Genomic DNA, 25,825 nt, shown 5'->3' with positions numbered 1-25,825 from the left:
CCCAAAGGAAATTGGGGCAGGCACAGATCCCGCCCTGTACCTGTTCCAAATCTCCTGGCATCATCACAAGCCCTGTAATGACGCACAGTAGATTCCTGAATGCCAGGTACTGTGATGTACACTTTACGTATATTTTATCATTTAATCCTAATAAGAAACCTAGGGGTTGGGCGTTAGTGTCCCTATCTTATCGATAAGGAGAATGGTTTAAAGAATCTTTGGCATTCTACCCAAGTTGAAGAATCCAGGTCTTGCCTGACTTTAATACTTGTGATTTTATTCACACTATGCTGCATTGTTGTTGGGTGCCGTCAAAGTCGGTTCCAACTCATAGTGACCCCATGTGATAGAGTACAGCTGCCCCATAGGGATTTCTAGACTGTAATCTTTACAGAAGCAGATCTCTAGGTCTTTCTCCTGTGGAGCCACAGGCAATGCACATTGTCGTGAAGCCTACAGGTGTGTTGCAATATTCTATCGCGTGTGACCAGGAGCTCACCTTCCCCTAGCTCACTGTCCATCAGAACTTGGTGGGCTCAGAGGGAAAATGCCAACCTTTCTATGAGTAACGCCCATGGGCCAACCTGACCTCCCCCTACAGTCCTTGTATTTGGGAGGGTTTCTCAGTTTTGGCCCTTGGCTTTGTCTCACTTTGCTCAAAGCTCCTGAGTCAGTGAATGTCATCCTGGAAGTGCAGGCACATTACAGCTGACAGGGTGATTGATAAATGGGGAAACCAGCATCCTCAACAGCCAAGCTACTGGCACATTTCATGAGCTTTCTCAGAAACACTCGCTCTACCGAGATCACTGGCTAATGGTCAGGACTCTCTGCTGCATCCCTGCAGGCTGTTGGAAGGAATTTATGCCCAAGACCCTGAGGTCAGTGAAAGAATGGAGACTCGCTTCTGCATCTTCTCAGGCCAGGTGGCTGCTAGGGATGCTCCCGGTCTTCCCCGGAGCAAACCTGAAGGTTTCTGGCTACATCTCAAAATAAGCCACAGCATTGCTATCTTTGTCCAATGTAATCAACTCCCAGCTGTTCCGCAGTGAGTTATCCAAGCTGTGACTTGTCATTCACTCCTCCCAAAGCACCAACTGAATGGGGGAGAGGAGCCAGTCTTCTCCTAGGCACTGGTGCCCAAAACTGATGCGAAGAAAGCCCTTGGCCCTTAGGGGTGCACAGCCTCTTGGTGTCATCCTTTCCTCCTTCTGACCTCTCTGCCTCCCTCCCCAGCTCCCAGCAAGCAGGCAGGACCAGGAGATGAGAGGCCCCACTCCCAGGTCAGCTGAGCCTAGAGATACCACCGTCATCAAAAACTGAGCCATCCAAGGGTTGGGAGTTGTTGGCCAAAATGAGAGATTTCTTTATCTGTGGGTTATATCTATCTCTGTGCCCTACTAATCCCCCGCCCTTTCCATGACCACAGGGAACTGAGATTTGGCTGTAATTGCTGCCCACTAACTTCCCACTTAACTTCCCACTAACTTCTCACTTATACCAACTGCATATTTTATCCTCTCAGCCACGCAGCCAACACACCAAAGCCCACAAATCATCTGTGTGCGCTTTGGAAATGTTTCCATTTTTTGTTAATCAGCTCAGAAGGGTCCAGTCCCAGCATTAGCTCTGCCCAGACTCACCAGGAACCAGGAGCCCAAGGCACCTGATTCAGGGACATGGCAGATTCCTTACCAATCACAACCACATTTTTTTGACTCTTTTTTCATGGGACTGCATCAGCACAGACAGGAGGCTTCAAAGTACCTGGAAGTGGCCAAAGGTTGGGCTTTTCTCCACGGTGGGCTTTTATCTCCTCTGCTTGGTGTGTGTCTCACCAAAACACACCCAGGAAACTGTGTGCAAGAAAGTGGGACAGATGGAGGGAAAATAAACAGTCTGTGCTTTCTCCAAACTAAAAATTACCTGTTGCTTATCTAATAATAATAATCATCTGCTGCAATTTTCCCAGCCCTCAGAATAAATCACAGTTAAAATGTTGATGTGTCACAACATTCGATTAGCAGCTGAAGTGTAAATTGCAGAGCAGAGCTGAGCGAGGTAGGAGAGAAATGACTGGGATGAACAATGGTACCTTGGGAAAAGCTGCGTTAAAAGGGAGTTGTTAAGAAAACAGTGTGGGAGGATGTCACACTCTCCAAATAGTGGTTCCCTGGCTGAATCCTCTGGAAGCTTGGCTTATTCTCCCAAAGCGGGAACTTGGAGAAATGAAAGCATAGGCATAGAATGGAATTGACCCATTAACATCTGGTACAATATTTGGCCCATAATAGGCACTCGGTAAATAATGGATGGATGGGTGGATGGAAGGAAGGATGGGTGGAGGGATGGGTGGATGGATGAATAGATGCATGGATACATGGATGGATAGATGAATGGATACATGGATGGTTAGATGCATGGACACATGGATGGATAGATGGATGGATAGATGCATGGATGAATGAGAGAGTGATTGATTGAATACATGGTTTATGATATACTCAATTCATGCAATAAAAAGCAGTGATATAACAAGTTTCTATATTACTTCTTAAAGATCCTTTTCATCTCCTGATATCTCTGTTGTGGGTACTCTTTTTCTCTCATTCTCTACTTAGATAAATATCACCTTCCTAACATATCACTGGAAACCCTGGTGGCGTAGTCGTTAAGTGCTACAGCTGCCACCCAAGAGGTCGGCAGTTCAAATCCACCAGGCACTCCCTGGAAACTCTATGGGACAGTTCTACTGTGTCCTATAGGGTCACTAGGGGTCGGAATCCACTCGACGGCAGTGGGTTTGGTTTTTGGAACATATCATTACCTACCCCCTGCTTAAAACCCTCTGATGGTTCCACATCCCTACAAAATAAAGTTTAAATGCCATAGCATTCAAAAACCAAACATGAGCTAGCCCCTGCCTATCTCTCTAGCCTCATCTTCCATCCTTCCTCCATACTCTTAGCTCCAACTATACTAAAATACTGCAGTTCCCTGAACATGAGTAGGTCTCAGTTCTCCAAATCCATGTATGTACAGATTCTCAGTACGCAACATTTTTCCTTGCCCTTCCCCCTTCCTTCTCAACCACTGAAACACTGTGTTAACTTCCACCTAGCCTTCAAGACTCAGCTCACCCCTTAGCTCTTCAGTTCCCCAGGTGGGTGGTGCTACCTCTAATACCATCATTCTATTGTAACACCAAGGAGCCTGGTGGCACAACAGTTAAGCACTCAGTGCTAACCAAGAGGTTGGTGGTTTGAACCCACCCGATGACTCCATGGGAGAAAGACCTGGCAATCTGTTTTTCATCTGCTTTTACACCAAAAAGAAATTTAAGATTAAATGTAAGAAAAGGTAATCGGTGAAGCATAGCAATCTCTCACTTGCATATTTTATAATCCCCGATCACAGCAGGAACAATAGTTATCTAGTTGCATATCTAAATCTTCTATAAAGATTATGGCCAAGAAAACCCCATGGGGTAGTTCTGCTCTGTCACATGGGGTCACTGCTATGAGGAATCAACTCAACAAGACTCAACAACAATCATAATATTCTTAACACTACATTATAATCATCTGTTTACTTGTCTGTCTTCCTTCTCTAGACTGGGGTTTCCTTGAGACTAGGGTCTGTATTTTTCATCTCTGAGTTTTTAGCCAGTTTAGCTTTTAGAACATGGTAGGCCCTCAACAAATACGAATGAATAAGTGAATGCACGGAGGTGATGTTTATTCTGGGATAGTACTGCACAGAGATTAATATTTTATTTTCTTTCCTAGGTTTCTGATTCATCAAATCCATTTCTTAATCGAATGCTCAACAGAGATACTATCACAAGAATAACATATAAAAGTAAGTTTGGTTCGATTTCCTATACAGCAACTATTCTATAAAGGTTAGTCCCATCTGAAGGCAAGAAGCCAGAACAGATGATCTCCAAGGGCTCCTTTCAGCTTCATGATCCTTTAATTCTGCAGAAAGTCACTCTGGAGAGTCAGGGTTGGCTAAGAAGCAGCTCATTTCAAACAGAAGTCCCCGGGGTGCCTTTGTCATCCATGCCTGTCTGAGGCGATAATGATTATGATGATGGTGGTCATCGTTATCCCGTGGACTGGTAATGAGCTGGGGGACTTGGCTAGCCAACGCATCAGCTGGCCCACGTTTGGGGCTTTGCCAATTATCTGATTGAAAAAGCTTCCACCAGGTACTTTGGGTTCAACCTCAACACTTGCAGAGGCCCTCAGCCAGACCAGGTCTCCCTGTCTGTGTCTCAGACTCCTTTCCGGGTACAGGCAGGATGGCATCTTTCTTCATTCCCATGTGTGACCCTAGTGATCCGGAGGACTCTGCCCAGTTTTCTTGGATTCCCAAGGTTTGCTATCCTCAGTCTCCTTAAGTAGAAAAGAGAGAACAGTACAAAGTTGAAGGGGAAAAAAGAAAGAGGGTACGTTCATCACCCACAGTGGTCCTGGAAGCTGCAGCATTTGGGAAAAGTTATGTGAAATAGCACAGATCAAGAGATGAAAGAAGCCAGTACAGAATTACCTATTTAGGAGGGAGCTGGAAACCAGGATTCAAGTCCTGACTTTGTCCTTAAGCAAGAAACTTCTTTTCTCCACTTTGAGCCTCTGTTTCCTCTTCTGCAAAGTGAAGAAGTTAGACCTCAAGGACATTAAAGTCCTTCTAGGTCTAGGATTCTGAATCAAGCAGTAGGTAAATAATGATTTTAGCAAACGTCAAAAACAACATGCAAATATTCTAATGCCCCAAGCCCCCTCAGCATGCCCTTCACCAAACGAGGGGCTCAGTTGTGTCCTCTGCTTCTGCCTCTCAAGGTGATATGCTAAAGACCAAGTGAATGTTTGCAGGTCTCACCCTGGACTGCTTGAGGGACCGTCCAGAGGACTTTAACTTATTCGTTCGTTCAACAAACACTTCCTGAGTGCCTGCCCATGACAGGCACCATGCAAAGTTCCAGAAATGCAAAGATGGACCAGACACCATCTCTACCCACCAGGTCCTCATGGCCAAGTGTCCTTCTCATATAGAGAGGCAGGGAGGGGGTGGTGAATGAACCTGGAGAGTCACGCTCTGCCGAGACAGACATCACCTAGAAGAATAAATTAAATTGTCTCCAGAACCATTCTGTCCTTCCTCATCAGTATGCCAATGGCATCCTCTCTAAATACACACTTAGATAGCTCAGCTAAGGGAGATATTTCTGTCTCTTGTGTAACTAGCACATTTTATAACTGCCCATAAAAGATTATTATTCTTTTAACTTTTTTGATTAAAAAAGCATGAAAATTAAATAAAATGTTTTCAAATAATCTTGAATTTGCCATTTATAGACCGTGAAATCACACTTTAAGTCCCAACACACAATCTAACAGATTGCAAGCTACAGAATCAGTCCTTGGTGGCACCTTCTTCCCCTCTCCACCCCCTGCACTGGTCCGATTAATATTAGGTGACGTGGCTGCTGCCAAAGATGAGAGCCTCCACGAGGGCCTGTGCAGCAGGCAGGAAGGTGGCCTTCCTCAGGACCAGGAATCAATTCAAATGCAGCGGGGTCTGGAGGGTCAGGGTGACAGATCTTGTTGGGACCAATGATGGATGACAGTTTTGTAGCTAAGTAAGACTTCAACCTCATCTACCTCAAATGAGGGATCCCTGTTGGCTGCTATCCCCATCAGGTCATGGGAACTAAGAAGAACGCACTTGGGCCATGGCTTTAGTGGACAACATTATTAAAACAAAGACCTTCATTTGTTCATTCATTCATTCACTCCACAAATATTTATTGAGTGGCTACTGGGTGCCAGGAAGTAGAGGGATCAATAGAACATGCTTCCTGTCCATGAGGTCTTCACCCTCTAGTTGGGGACACAGACATATTACAGCGTATCATATGGAATTGTGTAACAAGTAAAACATGACAAATATGAATGGAGCCCCTTGGGATGACAAAGAGAATGGCCAAATCTGCCTGGGATTATAGGGGGAGGTTGCACAAAGCAAGTGCTATTCAATGAGGGACTGAATAATTGAATAGCTATCTGGTGGGAAAGGAAGAAAAGAAAAAAGGATGAAGGAGAAAGGGAGGGAGGAAGCAAAGGGAGTGACAGAAGGAAATAAAGAAAGAGAATTTCAAGGTGAGGGAACCATTTGGAGAGCATTAAAAGGACTGTGAAGTGTTCAAGGGGAGGAGCCTATCTTGGTCATCTCTTCATCTCAGTGCTTGACACGATACCCAATAAACCTTCAGGCATACCTGAGTTAATGGGGGAAATGAATGCCCTCCTGGAGCAATAGTGACAGGGGCAGAGGGAGTGGCAGGACAGATGCTCTGGAGCCAGGTTGTGAAGGGCCTTGATGCTGTGCTCAGGAGCTGGTGCAGTAGGCAGGCACTTTTGAAGAAGTGTCCTTTCCACCTCTAAAGACAGGCAGCTAGAAGTGCAAATAAAAGGGGCAGGAGAGCCCCCCCCCCCCAATCACTCACAATCTATGCCTGGCAGGGCCAGAGGAAAAGAAAGGGGAACTAAAGCAAGATAAAGAGACCTTGGCCTGCATGGGGAGAGGTAACTGCTTTCAGCCCCTGATAACAGGTATTTTGTGCTCTTACATTCCAGCCTGGAATAATGGAGTCTGAACCTTTATCACATACCTGAAGGGATACACAGCGGGGGTAATGATGACCCAAATCCATGGGAATGGCCTAGACACGTACTATGCCCAAGACACTGGCAGAAAAGGATTGATTTGCTCAGCAGGAAACCCAAAGCACTATTCCCTCCAGCTAAACTCTCCAAGGCAGCCAGCCTGCTGAAGGTCAGAAGGTTGGCTGGTGGCAAGCAGGGGAGTTTCTAGAATAAGGGTCATTCACTAGGACACAGCGACCCAGTAGAAAACAGGAGGCTGGAAGTCTTCCCAGTGCCTCTGCAGGAGGCAGCAGGCTCTGTTGGCACCAGCCCATGAATTCAGGTTGAGATGAAGACACGGCCACCTGCACAGTGGCAGCTGTCAGGAAAACCTGCTTCCATTCTTCCAAGTCAGACAGAAAGAAAACACCCTCCTCCCACCCCAACCACCGGACGCCATCCCCACCTCACCCTGGCAGCCAGCCCCTTCTACTGCCGCTACCAGAATTACGTCATAGTATAGCTTCAATGGAGCCCTGGTGGTGCAGTGGTTAAGAACTTGGCTGTTAACCAAAAGGTTGGCAGTTCAAGTCCACCAGCCGCTCCTTGAAAACCATATGGAGCAGTTCTGCTCTGTCCTATACGATCGCTATGAGTCAAAATCGACTCGATGGCAATGATTTTTTTGTTTATTTTATAGCTTCAATGGGCCCTGCTAAGTTCACTTAGATGCACAGCCCATTCTACAACATGCTGAGCTTAGGAACATGGAGATGACTCTAATTGAGCACTCCCAACACCCCACCTCTGTGCTAAGTGTTTTACAAGCGTACTTTATCTAGTGCTCACAAAGTACCCACCTTCAAAGCAGATACAGTTGTTATGCCCAGTTTACAGATGAAGAAACTGAGATTCCAAGAAGTGAAGTCATTTGACCAGGAACACACGTCTATTAGGTGGTGTATAAGCCACCAATTTCTGCATAATAAGCAACCATTCAACAGTCAACTTTAACAGTTGATTGCTGTTAATCTGTGGGCTGGTCGGGTTGGCTCAGCTTCCAGCTACAGATCTGCAGGGCAGCCGGGGGCAGCTTGACTCTACATGATTCGTTTTTCTGGGATCAGGAGAAGGTTGGGCAAGTACTTCTCATGATGGATGTTGGAAACATGTGAGGTTGCTTAAGGCCTAGGCTTGAAATGCCCATATGCTGTCTCTTCCTTCCCCTTTCCACTGGCCAAAGCAAGTCGTGTAGCCAGACTGCAAAATCCTGCTATGATGGGGAGGGAGTGAACATTTGCTGAGCAAAAACCTACTCCCCCATAGTGAGAGAGCAAGGACTCCAACACAGGGCCTCCCACGCTCTTCCTATGCCCCTTCCTCCCTATCATGTGTCCTCCCAAAGGAGCAAGGAAAGCTTAGCTCTGGGGTCTTAAAATTAGTTGTAATGCTGATACTTTCATAAACATCAAACTTGTCGGCATATTTTCTCTTAATTCCAACTTTGGCTCAGTTTGAAGAGCCATCTCTACTAGCATTTGCTTTCACTCAGAAGGGATACAAACCAACCACAGAATTTGTGGGCACTGTGACAGTCAGGTTCATCCCCACCTAAGCTCTCTGCAACTCCTGCCTGTCCCTTGGCATGGGACCTCCAGTAAAAACCAGTGTCATCCAGAGCAACACAGTGGCATTCCTGTTACTAGCATATGTAGTAACTAGATAAAGTGAAGAGATTGGTTCTAGATGGAATCCTTCTCCCCCATCAGTCTTCTCCTTGTAGGCCATTGTCACGAGAAGCCAATGAAGACTTGGAGCAGATTGTGACGTCTCCTAATAAGAGATTCACTCTGGTTTGTAGGTTGAGAATAGACTATGGGGGGCAGGGTAAAAGTTGGGAGATGACTGTAGCAATCCAGATATGAAGTGGTGTTGACCTTGAGCAGGCTGGTGTAATGGTTCTCATAGTGGCTTCTCTTCCACGCCTCCACAAACATCCTCTCCCACCCACAATCCCTCGCTTCCAGGGAGGTTGGAAGCACCTCTCTGGCCCACATGAGGAGGGTTTTCTCCTCTTTTGACCTAGACCTCTGCCTGGCCTGGTGTCTGTTCCAGCCCTGAGGTTCTGTGTTTTCTTCATTCAGCTTATTCAACGGATGTTTATCAAACAGCTATTTTGTGCTAATTACTATTCTAGATGTTTGGGATACATCAATGAATAAAAACAGATGAAAATCTCTATCCTTGGGGAGCTTATATTCTAATATGAGGAAACACAATAAGCAATAAACATAATAGGAAAATATATTATGCTTGAAGGTAATAAGTGCTACAGGGAAAAAAGGTGAGTAAAGGTTAGAGGGATCAAGGATAGGGAGAAAGTTGAAATTTTTAAGTAGTGTGGTCAAGGACAGGAAACCCTAGTGGCGTAGAAGTTAAGAGCTACGGCTGATAACTAAAAGGTTGGCAGTTCAGATCCACCAGGCACTCCTTAGAAACCCTGTTGGGCAGTTCTACTCTGTCCTATAGGATCACTATGAGTTGGAATTGACGCCATGGCAATGGGTTTGGGTTTTTTTGTTTGTTTGTTTTTGGTCAAGGATAAGCTTCATTAAGAAGGTATAAAACTTCTGTCCCTTGAATAGAAACCTAGAAGTAAAGGATACCCCCAGCCTACCATCTCTGGTTATCTGCAGGGGCAGAAAGCGTCCTAGGCAGAGGGAACAGCTACTTCAAAGGCCTCAGGGTGAAAGCATGTCTGATTTGTTCATAGAACAACAATGAGGCCAGTGTCGCTAGAGCCCAGAGAGCAAGGAAAAGAGTAGAAGAAGATGAAGTCAGAGAGGCCAGGAGGGAACGGGTCATGCAAAGCCTTGTATGGCATCATAATAAGAAGTCAATGTTCGACTTTGTGCAGAGAGTGGCATGATCAGCTGGCAAAAGTCACTCTGGCTGCTCTGTTGGGAAAAGACTATAGAAGAGCAAGGGTGGACGTTAGAACGCTATTGCAGCCATCCACAGGATGAGACAATGGCCATAATGGCCAGGCCGATGTGGCGGAGGTGGTGAGACATGACTGTGCGTATTTTGAAAATTTCATGATAGGTCTCATGTGTGATGTGAGTCAAGATGACTCTAAGGTTTTAGTCTGAGCAACTGGAAGGAAGGCGGTTCTATCAACTGAGATGGGAAAGACTATGAATGAAGCATATCTGTGGGAGGGAAGCAAACCAGAAGTTTTGAACATGTTAAGTTTGAGAAGCCTGTTAGGCATCCAAGAATAGATGTCAAGTGGGCAGTTGGATATATGAGTCTGGATTTCAGGAGAGAGGTCTGAAGATGTAAATGTGGAAGTCATCAGCATACACATGGTATTTAAACCTGGGTGAAATCCTGGGGTGAGACTTAATAGACAACAGAAGCAGGACATTTCCTCCCTTTTGAAAGAGCAGCTCAGGTCCCCGTGACCTAGGATTGCAAATCACTTCTAAAAAGACTGAAACCTCCTACCCTGGAAGAGGCTCCTGGGTGGCTGTCTCATCAGCCAGCTGGATACAGAGTAGGGCAAGCACGGAAGCATGGCGTGAAATCACCATAAAGTGGCAGCTAGCAGGGACACAGAGTCCATTTGACTGGTTTACAGGATTGGGCATGGATTGGGTAACCAGGAGACAAGGGAAATGTACAAAATTATTCTTTTGAGAGAGTTAGGAAAATCGGTGCCAGGAAATCCAAAAAAGGAGGAAAGGAGAATCTTGCAAAGAGGACTGGGAATTTTGGAATCCAGACACCATACTGGTGAAGACCACTAAACTCGTGGGAGGCAGTGTGCTCTAGTCAAGAACTAAGTCATAAACTAAGCAGACTTGTCTTCCTTATCCCAGCTCTGTCACTTCCTTTGCTGTGTGACTTCAGGCAAGTTTCTTAACATCTCTGAAATACGATTTCCTTATCTGTAAAATGAGGATATTGAGAGGGTTGGGGCAAGGATCACATAAGGTAATAAGTCAAGTGCCTGGACAATGACTGGTATGAACTAGGTGCATAAGAAATGTGTATCCTCTCTTCCTCCTAATTAAATATAAATATGGGTGATTCAAATGGTTAATGTGCTTGGCTTCTAACCAAAATGTTCATGGTTCAAGTCCACCCAGAAGTGCCTCAGAAGAAAAAGCTGGCAATCTACCTTGAAAAATCAGCCATTGAAAACCCCATGGAGCATGGTTCTACTCTGATACACATGAAGTCACCATAAGTCAGAGCCGACTCCATGAAAACTGCTTTTTTTTTTTTTTAATGTGTGGAGAGGAATTAAGAAACTGTCCTAAGGCAGGTGGTGATCAAATTGGGAGGCAGGTCACTCTGGTCAAACCCATTGCCGTCCAGTCAATTCCGACTCATATGGACCCTATAGGACAGAGTAGAGCTGCCCCATAGAGTTTCCAAGGAGCAGTTGGTGGATTCGAACTGTCAACCCTTTTGTTTAGCAGCTGTAGCTCACCGTAGCTGTTAACCACTGTGCCACCAGGGCTCCAGGTCACTATGGTACCAAATAAAAATTATGATGAATGTGAATGCAGTACAGGGCACACAGGCAACAGAATTTGCTTGCTTGGAATGAAGTACGGCTTCTACACATGAATCTGTGCAATAGACAGTGATCACCTAGCGAGGGTCTGCTAGTTTCCGTGCAAGCTTAAATTTTATACATCTAAGAGTAAAGCTTATAAAACAGTCTCACTAACTGGAACCAACAATGGAAAAGACCAGCCTGAATTAATTTGGGGCTGAATTTTAAGTCTTCTAAAGAAAATCCATTGTATTAAAGTTAAATTCCCCTTCTACAGATTGAGGGTCAAGACTGAAATGATGGGATTAAAAAAATGGATTTTCTGGAGGAGATATTGGTCATTTACACACAAAAAAAAAAATGTTTTTAATGTATTGTATTGGGATAGTGCCAATATCCCTCCGTTTTCCTTGTGTTAATTAATTAGCAGGCACAGGAGCCTAACTGAGAAAAGGTAACCTTCTCTTCTCAGTACCCACCTGACTGCACTGAGCTAGCATTTCTATCCAAAGGACGTTATTTTTTAAAACGAGATTTTATAGTGTTTTCAAGTGGTAAAACTAGTGACTAATGGAGTGCAGGGAGCCTTCTTAAATGGGTAAGAGGGAGTAGTTATGAGAACATTGCATATAAATGAACGCTTTCTTCCAGTGTCCTAGGACAGTGTATCATTTTGGTACCTTCATTCTCCTTCAATTTCATGTGCCCTATTCATTTCATAATGAGCCCTGGTGGCACAATGGTCAAGTGCTTGGCTGCTAACTGAAAGGCTGGAGGTTTGAGCCCACCCAGTGGCTCCATGGGAGAAAAGAACTGGCGACCTGCTCTAATAAAGATTACAGCCTAGGAAACCCTCGTGGCAGTTGTACTCTGTCATATAGGGTTGCTATGAGTCGGAATCAACTAGACAGCACACAGTAACAACAACATTCATTTCATGGAATATCCGTGGGTGGCACAAGCCATTTTCAATCAGCTCCTAACCTTAAGGTTGGTGGTTTTCAAACCCACCCAGCAGTGCCACAGAAGCAAGGCCTGGAGATCTATTTTTGTAAAGGTTACAGTTAAGAAAATGCTGTAGAGCAGTTCTATTTTATAATACGTGGGGTCGCTATGAGTCACAAATGACTTGACAGTAATGGGTTTAATTATTATCATTCATTTCACAGAGTCCCTGGGTAGTGCAAATGGTTAACGTGCCCAGCTGCTAATTGAAAAGTTGGAGGTTCAAGTTCACCCAGAAGCACCTCAGAAGAAAGGCCTGATGATTTATTCCAAAAAATCAGCCTTTGGAAACCCTATTGAGCACAGTTCTACTCTGACACACAGGGGGTCACCATGAGATTAAATCAACTCAATGCCAACTGCTTTTTGTATTCAACTGATAAATAGTAAATACAGTGCCAAACTTCAGTCCAATAACTATCCAAAAGTTCACAAATTCCAGATTTTAAAAAATCTGGCTATTGTCTTAATATATATTTCCTCCAAGGAAACAAAGGCACACAACCAGGGCTTCAAACCAGTTTGTTCCAGTTCAAATCCCAGCTAAGAATTTGCATTTCCCAGGTGATGCTGATGCTGCTGGTTAGGGACCAATTCTGAGAACCACTGGTGGAGTTTTTCATACATTCCACATTCCTGTGAATGGATGTTTGCAGCTATTTCTTCTCATTTTGAGTCGTGCCACATCAGCAGATGAAGGTCCTGAAAGCTTACTCCGTCCACGTCACTAAGGTTGACTCTACTTTGAGGAGGCAGCTCTTCCCCAGTCACGCTTTGAGTGTCTTCCAGCATGAGGGGCTCATCTTCTGACACTGTATCAGACAGTGTTCCACTGCTGTGTATAAGGTTTTCACAGGCCAGTTTTTTTCAGAAGTAGATCCCCAGGTGCTTGTTCCTAGTCTGTGTTAGGCTGGAAGCTCCGCTGAAACCTATCTATCATGGGATGACCCTGCTGGTATTTGAAATACCAGTGGCATAGCTTCCAGCATCACAACACGCAAGCCACCACAGTACGACAAACTGACAGACGAGCGATAGACTGATAGAGCAGTGGTTCTCAAATTTTATTATACATAAGAATCACCTGGGGATTTTGTTAAAATGTAGATTCTGAGTCAGTATATCTAGGGGTGGAAATGCAAATTCTCAGCAGGGGTTCGAACCGGAAGGAACCAGTTCGAAACTGAAGGCATTTGGTGGAGGGCTTTTAGGTTTCAACACACGGTAAGAGCCCCTTAAAGCATCTTCTTGAGTCTTGCCTGTTTATAGCTTTGCTTTAGGTACCCTGGCTAACAGACGAATGTGTAGGCAAGGACAGACCAGCGTGTAACTGCCTTATATTGCTCAGTTCTTTGGGAATTGTTCTATGTGCCAGCTCCTCAGAGGGACTCCTCAGAGGGACACGGTGTTAAATGTGAGGAAACATCACCAGGAAGGGAGTGTGAGCATGTTGCTCCAGGTGCCTTCCTCTGCTTAATTGAAGTTGTAGTTTCATTTTCATTTCAGAAGGAATGGCTTTGGAAATGTTTTCACAGGATGCGAAATGCAGGACACCACTTCCCATGTCGCCATCCAAGTAGTAACTCAAAACAGCAAAGAATCAAAAAGGAGCAGCCTGGCTCCATGAATCCAATTCTCAGAGGCACTTCTTTTCATTTATTGTTTGTGTAGAACAACAGCAACAACAAAAATCATATTACTTTCTTCTTTCGTAATTGCTTTTCTTCATTTCCGTGGAATTTGCCTCGGATTACAAGAGGAAATGTCATTCGGTATGAGAAAATTGCCAAATAGTTGCCTATTGATCAAAAGCAAGTCTGATATTGATCTCTGGAAGTGCCGTGCCTTTTGCTCATTCGCGTCGTTCTGTTTGAACGGGAACTTTGTGAGCAGGGTGTGAAATCTCATCAGTGGCCCACATAAATAAGCCAGATGCCTTTCAGGGAGGCTGCCAGTGAGGTTTAGGCTAAGGGGAAGGTCCTCCACAATGCAGTCCTGGGCATTTCATCGGACTGCACTTCTCTTTAAAAGGGAGAAAGTTGTCTTCATGGCTAAAAACTCAGCATTAAGATAAATCACAGATTCAGCAAAAATCTGTCGTAAAATCCAAGTGACAGCTGTCAACGTCTACAGTTATTTGAAACAATAAAATCGTGCTATAAACTATGCATAAATATTCTATATCTTTTGATTACCCAGGGGATCTTCCTGTACTGTAAAGATACAGCCAACACATTAAAAATTACAACGTCATACAAAAAATTTGATTTACTAAGATGAATGTGGCTCTGTAGGCTTCTTTAGGTCCCTGGGTGGCACAAACCGTTCACGCTTGGCTGCTAACCAAAAGGTTGACACTTCAAGCCCACCCAGCCTGGCGATCTGTTTTCATAAAGATGACTGCCAAGAAAATCCTGTGGAGCAGTTCTACTCTGTAACACATGGGGTTGCCATGAGTTGGAATCAACCAGACGGCAACAGGTTAGCCTTGTTTATGTCAAAGAAGTTTTGGATCCATGGAATTCTTTATCTGAAAGGAACCTGAGCAGTTACCAAGAACAGTCCAGTGCCCCCCAAGTGAGGGGTTATGTGGCTCACCCAGGAAGAAGCAAGCAGTAGGTTTCTGGTAAGGCCAGAATTTGAACTTAGAATTGTATTAGAACTCCTGACTTGAAGTCCAGGGGTTTGTCTTAATATGATAGGTGTAAAAAGATGATAGATAGATACATAGATATATGAATACGCAGATAGATACGTAGATAAATAAAGCCTCTATGTAACACTATTCGTGAAAATTGATTTGAACATCTGCCATCACTTCCTCTCAATAAATATTTTTGAAGCAAACAGAGGCATGCATCATCATGTCCTCTGAGCTTCACCCCAAATTTGTGTCTCTCTGTTCACAAAGGACTCTGACCTCCTGTAGATCTTTGCTTCCTTACGAATGAATATAGCCGTGCGAGCATTCAAGATCAGAACCCACCTTCCAGTGCATGAGTTCCCAGGCACCTTTCTGTCCACCACCCCCAGATGACGACACTGACTTACATAAAATGCTTGTTTCCTTCTGGCTGCCTTGACACTAGGGGTGGAAACTACTAGTCTTGTCCATATTCTTTTCTTTGGTCTCACTGCCTTCATCCTGCCAAACACACAAGCAAACCTCAAAGGGGAGGAAAGGGAGCTTGTGGGATATACCATGTGTTCTCGGTTCTCAAATTCCCATACTGAAAAGACGGAACATAGATTTAACGTGGCTTTTGAGACAGGGCGGTGAGTCATGGGATTCAACCATCATGTTAAATGCACACAGTTTCAGCAATGTCAGTATAGGGGTGCAGGCGTGTTTGGTGTAGAAGCGCATAATTCCATCTAGAGAAGGAAGCAGGGACCCACAGTCTCACCCCAGTATCGTGGTTGTGATATTTATTGGGGGTAGGCTAGTAGGTGGCAGGTAGCATATTATTAAGCTAATGGCAGGGACTGGAGCCTCAGAGATTTTTTTTCACGTCATCTGACAGCTGATGTTGCCTTAGTTTCTGCCCCTTCACCAGCAGGTGGAGCTGCTGAAGAAACCATTTCATTCATTTAACCAAAACCCAAACCCAGTGCTGTTGAGGCAATTCTGACACTTAGCCACCCTATAGGACAGGGTAGAATTGCCCCATAGGGCTTCGAACGAGCGGCCGGTGGATTCGAACTGATGACTTTTTGGTTAACAGCCAAGCTCTTAAACCACTGCACCACCAGGGCTCCTTCATTCATTTAGTCAACTAATATTTATTGAGCATCCAGTCTTTAGTGACCCCATGTGGGGCTTGGGGATTCTGAGATATAAGATGTAAACCATTCCCTGAAAGGCATACAGCTTAATGGGAGCAGGCAAATAAGTCAATCATTATTTTCAAGCTCATTCAGTAAATATGTGAATGAGCAGAGCACGGAGCATGGAGAAGGGCACTAACCCAGCCAGGGAGCCTTCAGGGAGGACAAGCAGTAGTTATCTGGGGTAAGTGGATAATCTTCCTCTGCCAGTCCTTGGGAGTGGGCAAGGACATTCCAGGCAGGGAAGAGTAACATCAATGCTACCCGGCATTACTTACTGTGGGCCTGGCCATAGTCTCATTTGTTCCCCGAACAACCCTGTGAGGCAGGTACTCGAACCATCTGCATATTACAGATGTGGAAACTGAGGCCCAAACAGTTACCTGCATGACCAAGGTCACACAGACAGTGAGCACCAAAGTCCACACTCTCAAACTCAGATCTGAGTCCAAAGCTCACTCCCTTCACCATTGTGTCTTTCCAGTTCTGTAGTGAGAGGAAATAAAAGGGCAAAAAGTAAAGTACAGGTATTAACAAGATTCGTGGAAAGAATAAAATGGCAAAATGAGGCGTGTGGCGGGGGTGGACGCTGCCCGTGGTCTCAGATGATGGTGGCATGTCGCCAGAGAAGTGAACAAAGAGGAACCTCCTGGCAGGACCACAGCAAGTGGAGTCCAGGCACATCAGCCCAGTCGTGTTCTGGAGACACTGGCATTGTTGCCCTACTGTGTGGGATTAATCCATGAGCACAGCCTCTTGCCTCTTCTCCTAACCTGCCCCACCTCGCTCCATTCTTCAAATGTAGGTGCAATAAGGAGGCTGGGTATAGTTTCAGAGAAATATGAATGCTCTTTTTCTTTACTCCAGTCATGCCTGGAATGCCCCTCATTCTACTGCCTCCTTCCTTCCCTCCTCCCCCACCACCCTGAATAAAATAAAATACAATAATAGCAGCATGCTAGAGTACCCAATATGCTCTGCGTGCAAGCTTGGTTAAACACATCACATTGACCTTTAATAAAAACGTGCACAATGCTTCCTTCTCTCATTCAATATGTTAATCTCTGGGCCAAACCGCGTACATGCAAGCCTCATTAAGTCAAATCTGATCATTCTACTCCCCTGCTTAAAACCCTTCAGTGGCTCCAAGCTGCCTGTAGGATGAAGCCCCAACTCCCAACAGTGCCGTCAAGGACCATCAGGGCGTGGCCTGTGCTGACCCCACCAGCCTCATTTCTCACAACGCCCCTCCCCCTGCATCTCACCCACACTCTAGCTGTCCCCCAGTCTGCACAGCTCTCTGTACTTCCTTTGCTCTTTCTCTAACGTGACTCTCTACAGTGCCCTCTCGGCCCCCTCTCCTGCCAGCTGCCCACTGATTACCTTCTGTGTTCAAGATGCCATTCATGTCAGCTCCTTGATTAAACCTCCCCTGAGTCCCACCCCCAGGCAGAACTGATACCCTCACAGTGTACCCACTATAGACATACATCACTGTCTCTCTGGCTCCTTGCTGTATCCACTTAATTATGTCCTACTCACCTAGGCCTCGCTTAGTGCCTGACATGTGCTTAGGGGCTTAATCCACAGAGCCAAACGATGGATTCCCAAAGTCAGTCGGTTGTGTTGGTGCCCGATCAAACTCCTGAGGACTATCACAGCAGTGTGTGCTCTGGGCACTGTGGCTTTGTCGTGGAAGCATCTGATCACACAGGCCACTGTGCAGACCCAGCCTGGCCACACTGCCATCATTACTTCTTTCATGGGCTTGGCCAGCTTCCAGGCTCTTTTAATGTAAAGGCAGAAACATTCAAATGGAAAGCGAAGAAAAGTCCTTCCTCCTAGTGTTGGTCCCTAAGTTCAGCTTGGCCACACAGAGCTCCACAGAGGCTCAGTTACCCTGTCAGGGGTGTAGGAAGCCTGGAGGGGCAGCTTTGGATGGATCAGCAAATGGTGTTTGTTTAAATCATTCCGAACCACTCGCTCAGTCAGTTTGCTCCTAATGACATTGACAAGCAAAGATGGATCCTTCTTATCAGAGAAAGTCAAGTGAGCAATTTCTTGAGGAAGTGGGGAGGGTGGGAGGGAAGAGGGTTCTTGCCCAGGAAAATGGATTAGCAGCCTCAGTGCTCAGGATCAGTGGAAAAGTGCAGGCCAAGCCCAGGTGCACTTATCACCCCCTGACATCACAGTCTATGTGTATTTCTTTTCTCATTTATTGTCTGTCCAATCAGAATGATGGCAGGCACTTTGTCTGTCTCATTCATTGCTCTATCCTCAGATCCTAACACTGTGCCAGCACAAAGTAGGTGCTCAGTGAATATTTTTTGAATGAATGAAAGACCCGTGGTCTGCAAGTCAGGAAAGCTGGGTTGCAGTTCCCACTCCTGCAACCACCAGCTAGCTTTGTGACCTTTGCCTCTCCGGTCCCCAGTTCTTGTCCATGAGGAAGTTATTACCTGCCCTGTCAATCTCATAAGGTCAGTATGAGGTCCCAGCTATACGTGGACGTCCTTTTTACCAGGATGTGTGCACAGTACTGTACCTGAGGGATTATATAAACCACCGAAGAGCTAGTCCTGTCCCACTGGGACTTGGACATGTGGTTAAGAGAGCATACATGAGTCCAGGGGGACTGGGGCAGCCAATCTCATCCCTCTACCAAACAGGGTTGGGGTCCCTGGCATGTTTTCTCCAGGCCACCTGAATCAGCCACAGTGGTGGACCCTTATGACACACCTGGGGATTTGGTACCTTCGGAGACATAGACCTGGAATCACTGGGGTACAGAAGGCAATTAAAGCCAAGGGTGTAGAAGGAGTAACCTAGGATGAAAGTATAGGATGAGAAAAGAAGACAAGCTCACACTTCTCCTCGGGGAATGCCAACATTGACAGAAGCAGGAGCAACCACAAAGCCTGAGAAGGAATGGCCAGAGAAATAGGAATCCTGAGCAGTGTTTTGGAAGCCAGGAGAGAGCAGTGTGACAAAGGAAAGGAGGAAGGATCTTCGGGAGAGGGAGAAGGTGAAAACAGTTCATTGCAATCTATTAAGATTTAAAAACTCCAATACATTACAGCTTTGTAGGAATACAACCAATACACATATTTTAAAAACTTAAAAGGAAATACACCAAAATGTAATGGTAATTGTTTTAGATTTGGGGATTGTTGTTATTCTCTTTTTCTTTCTGTCCACATAGGTGGATATGTACTTATATCACTTTTATAACTGAAAAGGTATATTTAATAATAAAAAATAGATGATTGTGAATACCTCAGATATATATATATCAGGAAAATCGGCACTTTTTCAAGAAACCCAATTCTTAAGTCTTTATTGTTTTCTTCTCTAGATGATGCATATTTACTACAGGGACTTAACATAGAGGAACTATATCCAGAAACCTCTAGTTTCATTACTTACGATGGGTCGATGACTATCCCACCCTGCTATGAGACAGCAAGTTGGATAATAATGAACAAACCTGTGTATATAACCAGGATGCAGGTGAGCTTCTCTGTGATCCTTTAGCTAGTGGGGAAGGTGATATGAAAACTGGCTGGGTTTGTGGACTGGTGTTTAAAGAACCAGCATTTTAAAAGGTTTAGCGTGAACTAACTGTAGAAGCCTCCCACCTGTCTGAGGGAGAAAAGACAGCATGGTTAGTTCTCAAAATGTGCCCCGTGGCTTTAGTGTTCAACAAATAAAACAAGTGATAGCAATGTTTGGAAAAAGCTGGCTTAAAAAAAGTTAAATAGAATTCATTATTGGAGGGTTTCTCAGGGTCTTTAAAATGACAGTACACTTCAGTCAGTCTCCAAGAGAAGGCAAGTCGATATGCAGCAGGTTGCTATTTTCAGAGCATCTCACAGAATGGGCATTCCTCAGAATTGGATGGGAACCAGGAGATCTGCCTCTGGTTCCCACTTTGCTAATAGCTCATTGTATGCACCTAGGTCTGTCACCCCATGGCTCTGAGATAAATATTCTTTCTTCTAAGAGGGGTAAATTAGATAAGCCCGTCCCAGTTCTGACATTCTATGATTGTGAGAGTCTATACAAACACAAAGGAAAGATGAGCAGAATCCAACCTCTTTGTCGTGCTCACATGCCAACAACAATTTCAACAATTTGAAGTCCCTGATCACATCTGTATTGACTGGGACTCTTTTAATTACAAGTAACCCCCTCCAGATAGCTTCAGCTTAAAAAGGGGGATTTATTTAAGAGATACTGGGACATCTTATGGAATTTAAGATCAAAAATTGATGTCAGGAATTCAAGGGAATCAAACCCCAAAAGCTCTCTCTCTCTCTCTGTTTCTCCCCGCTTCTAACCGTACATGTGCTTCACTCCACCGTCCTGCTGGAGACTGTCTTCCTTTGCTTCACAGTGCTGTGGTATTATATGTCGGCAAACGTTACAGTTCAGCCACTAGCCCTGATTCCAAATTCACAGAAAAGGAACCAAATGGGTCTAGCTTAGTTTATCTTTGTGCCCTGGGCCAATCACTATGGTCTGAATAATACCAAAGTGGGAGTCATGGAACTGTTACTGAAATTTTGCAAATTAGAGCCACCTGCCTCAAACAGCCAATTCTTGAGACAGGGATGAGGTGGGTAGCAAGAGCTTCATTATATATCAATATATACGAGAGGAGAATAATCTCTTAAACGTGTCTCCTCAAACTGGAGGCCAGCTGGAGTTTTATAGGGGAGGGGACATAGGTTTTAGGAACTTGTGGAATGTCCCTTCTCCTTCTGTATGGTTTCAGTGGTCATGTCTCAAACATGTTGCTCTTTTCCTGTCATTATCCCATCAGCCCAGGGGGTGACTGGCACCATCCTGGTTCCTGGTCACAAGACAGGTGCATCATCCTGTCTGACAGGCTTAGATCGATATCACTTGTTTTCCACAGTTCTAGGGGAAACATTGGTTAACTTTTAACTTTTAGAGGAACTAAACTACAAAAACAGCAAAATCACACTTGAATCTAGAGACAGGCTAGGGAAGAAAAAATGGTGCAGGTTCTGTTCAAGATATGGCTGAGCAGCCTATTCCAGAATTATTGAACCACAAGTGTCAAAGAAAGAAGGGACCCTGGAGAACACCTACTTGGATTTCCTCTTTTGATGGCATATTTCACGATGAAAGAGAGTAAATGACTTTTCCAGAGACATATGAACTAGTGAGCTAGAGGCAGGGCTCACTCCATGCATGGAGCCATGAGTGGACCTGCAGCACAACTGAATCCATGAACGAAGGGTGCTGAGGGGCTCACATGCCCTTCTCAGTCAGCCGGTACCACCACAGTAGATTGGTCAATGGCCTACATAGTCTTACTTCTTCCCTAGTGCACTTGAGAGGATGGGCGGGTCTCACAGCTATTCTTCTCTCCTCAGATGCATTCCTTACGCCTGCTCAGCCAGAATCAGCCATCTCAGATCTTCCTGAGCATGAGTGACAACTTCAGGCCTGTTCAGCCACTCAACAACCGCTGTATCCGCACCAACATCAACTTCAGTTTACAGGGGAAGGACTGTCCAAACAACCGAGCCCAGAAACTTCAGTATAGAGGTGGGTGCGATGGCTCAGACAGCAATAGGTACAGCCCCAAGCTGAGTCTTTCTGTTGAGATCTGCTCTTAAAGACCCTCTGGGTCAGCCAAGACAGCCCTTTTATCCCCATTTTATTGAAGAGCCTAGAGATGCTGATTTGCCCAAGGTTATCTGCTAGAACAATACAGCTAGTAGCATTTAGCACTTTTGCTTGTGTACAAAATGAGGCCCTCTTCTCCCCAGAAGGTGAGCAAATACTCGGGGTGCCAGAACCTTGGGATCCAATGAAGTAATGTGTGTAAATGCATCCTTGTCCTCTGCTGTGTCTCTGAAAATGATTATTATAGCTGCTAAGGAGAACGTTTAAGATGACTCCCACCTCCTGTAACACTCTGGTGCACACCCAGCCTTCTGTGTTCTTTTGCTCCACACTGACTAAATATCTGTTGATCATTAGCAAACCTTCATCATGGACAAGAAAACAGAACCAGGGCAGTGTCATGGAAATGCCCTGGAGTAGGAGTCAGGACACCTGAATCCAAGCCTCATTTTATCACTAAGTAGCCACGCAAACCCAGCTAAGTCATTGGCCCCTCTGGACCTGGCTCCTTTTATGCAGTATGACAGTCCATATCCCATCAACTATAGTCCCCGGGTGGTACAGTTAACACACGCTCGGCTGCTAACCAAAAGGCTGGAGTTTTGAGTCCACCCAGAGGCACCTTGGAAGAAAGGCCTGGCAATCTACTTCTAAAAAAGCCAGTTATTGGAAACCACAAAGAGCACAGTTATACTTTGACATTCCCTGAGTTGGAATCTGCTCCATGGCACCTGGTGGTGGTGGATCCCATCTACTTCACAGCTTGTTGCGAGGAGCAAATGAGAGCTTGGATGGGGAAGCCTTTGTAGCAACAACGAGCTGCCCACATGTTGGGGAGTGTGGTTACTATCAGGTAGCTTTTAGAAACAGCCACCACCGCTTTCCCACGGTCCCCCATTTCTTCTCTCCTATATCCCCCACTTTTCCTTTTTTTGTCTCTCACACTCACAGAATGTCAAAACAATAGATTCTCTGCTCCCTCAGCCAGAACTACCGGGTAAATAAATACCCAACTCATTCATCGATCCTTCTCTTTATTCAACGTCTATTTATTGTGCAACTACTATGTCTCAGGATGTGATGTGGGATACAGTGGTGATGAAGACAGATATGACCCCAATCCATACTGACATTACAGTCCAGAGCAGGGGTCAGTGAACTATCTCTGTAAAGGTCCAACTAGTACATATTTTAGGTTCTGCTAGGCTATACAGTCTCTGTTGCTCTCTGCCATTGTAGAGGGGAAAATAGTCATAGGCAATATGTAAATTACTGAGGGTGGCTGTGTCCCAATAAAACTTTATTTACCAAAACAAGCAGAAGGCTAGATTTAGGCCTCAGGCTCTAGTTTTCACACCTCTGGTCTAGGGCACTACTCTAGGTGAACTAGAAGTTTGTACTAGAACTTTCTGCAATCAATGGAAATGTTCTATATGTCTAATACAATAGCTATTGAACACAAAGTGTGTGACTAGTACAATGGGGCAACTAAACTGTGAATTTCATTTAATTCTTATTGATTTTAATTTATGGTTGCTTCATGTGGCTAGTGATTCCCAGATTAGATAGCAGAGATGTAGAGGTTCCTGGGGAGGTGGGGGGAAGGGGAGCAGTTGGGTTACATTATAAGTAAGCAGGCATTTACAATACAGTCTCTTCCCCTTTAGAGTAAGCTCCCCAAACTGTACAAATTAATTCAGTTATGACTTGTATTGTGTTTTCTCTTTTTCTTTCTCTCTCATTCCAGTAAATGAATGGCTTCTAAAGTAGGAAGTAAGCCAAGAATCCCACCTCAGTGAAATGCTACAACTGTGAATCAACGTAACCTAGAATGTCCCCCTTCTTTCTTCTCTCTCCTTCCCTCCCCCAAGCCTCATTCACTCTTGGGATTGGCCCTTTCTTCATGAAAGTATCTGCAAAACCAAGGTAGAGACAACAGATCTCTTACATACACTCACAAACACACATACACTCGTACACACACACACACACACACACACATACATACATGTAAACACTCACATACACACTCACGCAACCTCTGTGCTGGGAAGGCAAGTTTCAGAAAACAAAAGGCTCATTCATAAGCGGTTTTAGAAGAAAGTAACTTCAGTTCACCTGATTACAATTTTAATACCGTTTTCCTGAACTAATAAATTTACTCAATGAGACTTTTCAGCCTTTGTACATACAAAATTCTTCCAAATTTCGAGAGAGGAGAGAACACAGCTCCGACACAGCATCAAGTGGACTTTGTTCTTTGCATCAAGTAATCTCAGCTAGTGTCCTAGGATCCTCTGAGGGTGCTGGTGACAGGTGAGCCAGGACAAAGTTGACCAAGGACACTTCTTTCTAGATAATGATTCTTCTGTTTACTCAACAATTTAAAAAAAAAAAAAAAAGGACAGACATTGAAGAGATACACATTGTATATATATCACTGCAGACTATAAAGAAATGGAATTATTTCCCTCTTTGTCACATATCTGTAGTAGGACTTGCCCAGATCGGAATTGATCCATTTGCTGTTTCTTGTTTTCCAAAGGTCATGCATTGTGTTTGGTTATTGTTAACAGCTCAATAAATGTGTTTAACGAGTTCATTCCATTTTTCTGGCTTTGGTCTGTTGTCCTTCCTTACAGGCGAAGCCCTGGCTCCATGCAGCTACATCCTTTGATTTCACTTGTTCCTTCATCTACATGTTTGGTTCATTTGCAGCCAGCTCTTACCGAGTTTGTGGCAATCAGGAATGCATTTGCTAAGCAAGTATACCGTTAATTCCACTCCATGGCTCGACCATTCATACGAGGTGAGCTTCAGCCTGAGATAGCAGGCAACAGATTCCTTGCGTCTGGAAACTGCCATCCCCCCTGTGATGCTCCCTTGAAGGAATGCACTTTGCCTTGTAAATTCCTGGGAAAGGGATGTCTTTTCTCTCCAGGTGCAGCCAGATCTCACAAAGTACAAACGAATGCCTTTCTTTTCCTGTTTATAATGGTCACTCACTGTGTTTGGTTACTGTCAAGAAATCAATAAATGTGTTTAACAAGTTACCCAGTACCCATGTCTGAGTTTATTGAGAAGGAGGAAGCTCCCTGCTGAAGCCTCTGAGTCCTGCTGGGTCCACAATCAATTGCATTACGACCAACGGGGCAGCCAGAGCCGTTGGAACAGCCTGTCTGGCTGTTCCCAGAGCCAGGTAATTAATACCCTGTTGAGAAAACATATAGGCTTAGCTGCTGGAAGGGAAAACTTGGACAATCTTTCAGTGGCCAAATTAAAAATAACTTCGTCTCTACGTTCTGTCACAATCTCCAGAATGAGGGAAAGCGCAGGCGTGTAGTCTGTGCAAACAGGAATATTCACAAGCATTCCGAACACTGCCACCCAGCAGCTGGGTATTCTGACAGTGGAAAATCAACCAACCTGTTATTTCCCATTTGAAATAATACACCTACCTAGTTTTTTTTTTCAATTTTTGCACCAGTGTTATTTATATGATGGTTTTAGCCATGATGACATTTGAAGCTCTTTCTGAACAATTCTATTTTTCCAGAAAACCAAATCTGTCTGCAAAGGTAGACAGGCGCCAATCTTTATGTTGATCCCTCCACTGTTTGGCTTGTTGCTTTCTCTGTCTTAGTCATCTAGTGCTGCTATAACAGAAATACCACAAGTGGATGGCTTTAGCAAAGAGAAATTTATTTTCTCACAGTAAAGAAGACTAAAAGTCCAAATTCAGGGTGCCAGCTCCAGGGGAAGGCTTTCTCTCTGTCAGCCCTGGAGGAAGGTCCTGGTCATCAGTCTTCCTTTGGTCTGGGAGCATTTCCTCCTGGCACTGCTTTCTTGGTGGTATGAGGTCCCCAACTCTCTGCGTACTTCCCTTTCCTTTTGTCTCTTGACAGATAAAAGGTGGTGTAGGCCACACCCCAGGAAAACTCCCTTTATATTGGATCAGGGATGTAGCCTGGGAAGGGTGTTATAATCCCACCCTAATCCTCTTTAACATAAAACTACAATCACAAAATGGAGGACAACCACAGAATACTGGGAATCACGGCCTAACCAAGTTAATACATACATTTTTGAGGGGACATAATTCAATCCATGA

General features: G+C 44.7%; 1 protein-coding gene across 2 annotated transcripts in view; it reads left to right on the top strand.

Moving 5' to 3' along the window:
* CA10 (carbonic anhydrase 10) overlaps positions 1-23,484 on the top strand; it is a 538,374-nt gene extending 514,890 nt beyond the window's left edge. For both annotated transcript variants that reach the window (XM_023553571.2, XM_023553570.2), the window contains 4 exons: positions 3,789-3,861; positions 19,409-19,563; positions 21,459-21,633; positions 23,462-23,484. In XM_023553571.2, the coding sequence (XP_023409339.1) occupies positions 3,789-3,861; positions 19,409-19,563; positions 21,459-21,633; positions 23,462-23,484 (426 nt within the window). The remainder of the gene's footprint in view (positions 1-3,788; positions 3,862-19,408; positions 19,564-21,458; positions 21,634-23,461) is intronic.
* Positions 23,485-25,825: the final 2,341 nt, after the last annotated feature.

The sequence above is a fragment of the Loxodonta africana genome, chromosome 18 (genome assembly GCF_030014295.1).
Source record: "Loxodonta africana isolate mLoxAfr1 chromosome 18, mLoxAfr1.hap2, whole genome shotgun sequence".
Lineage (NCBI taxonomy): Eukaryota > Metazoa > Chordata > Mammalia > Proboscidea > Elephantidae > Loxodonta > Loxodonta africana.
This window is presented reverse-complemented; position numbering and strand designations above follow the sequence as displayed.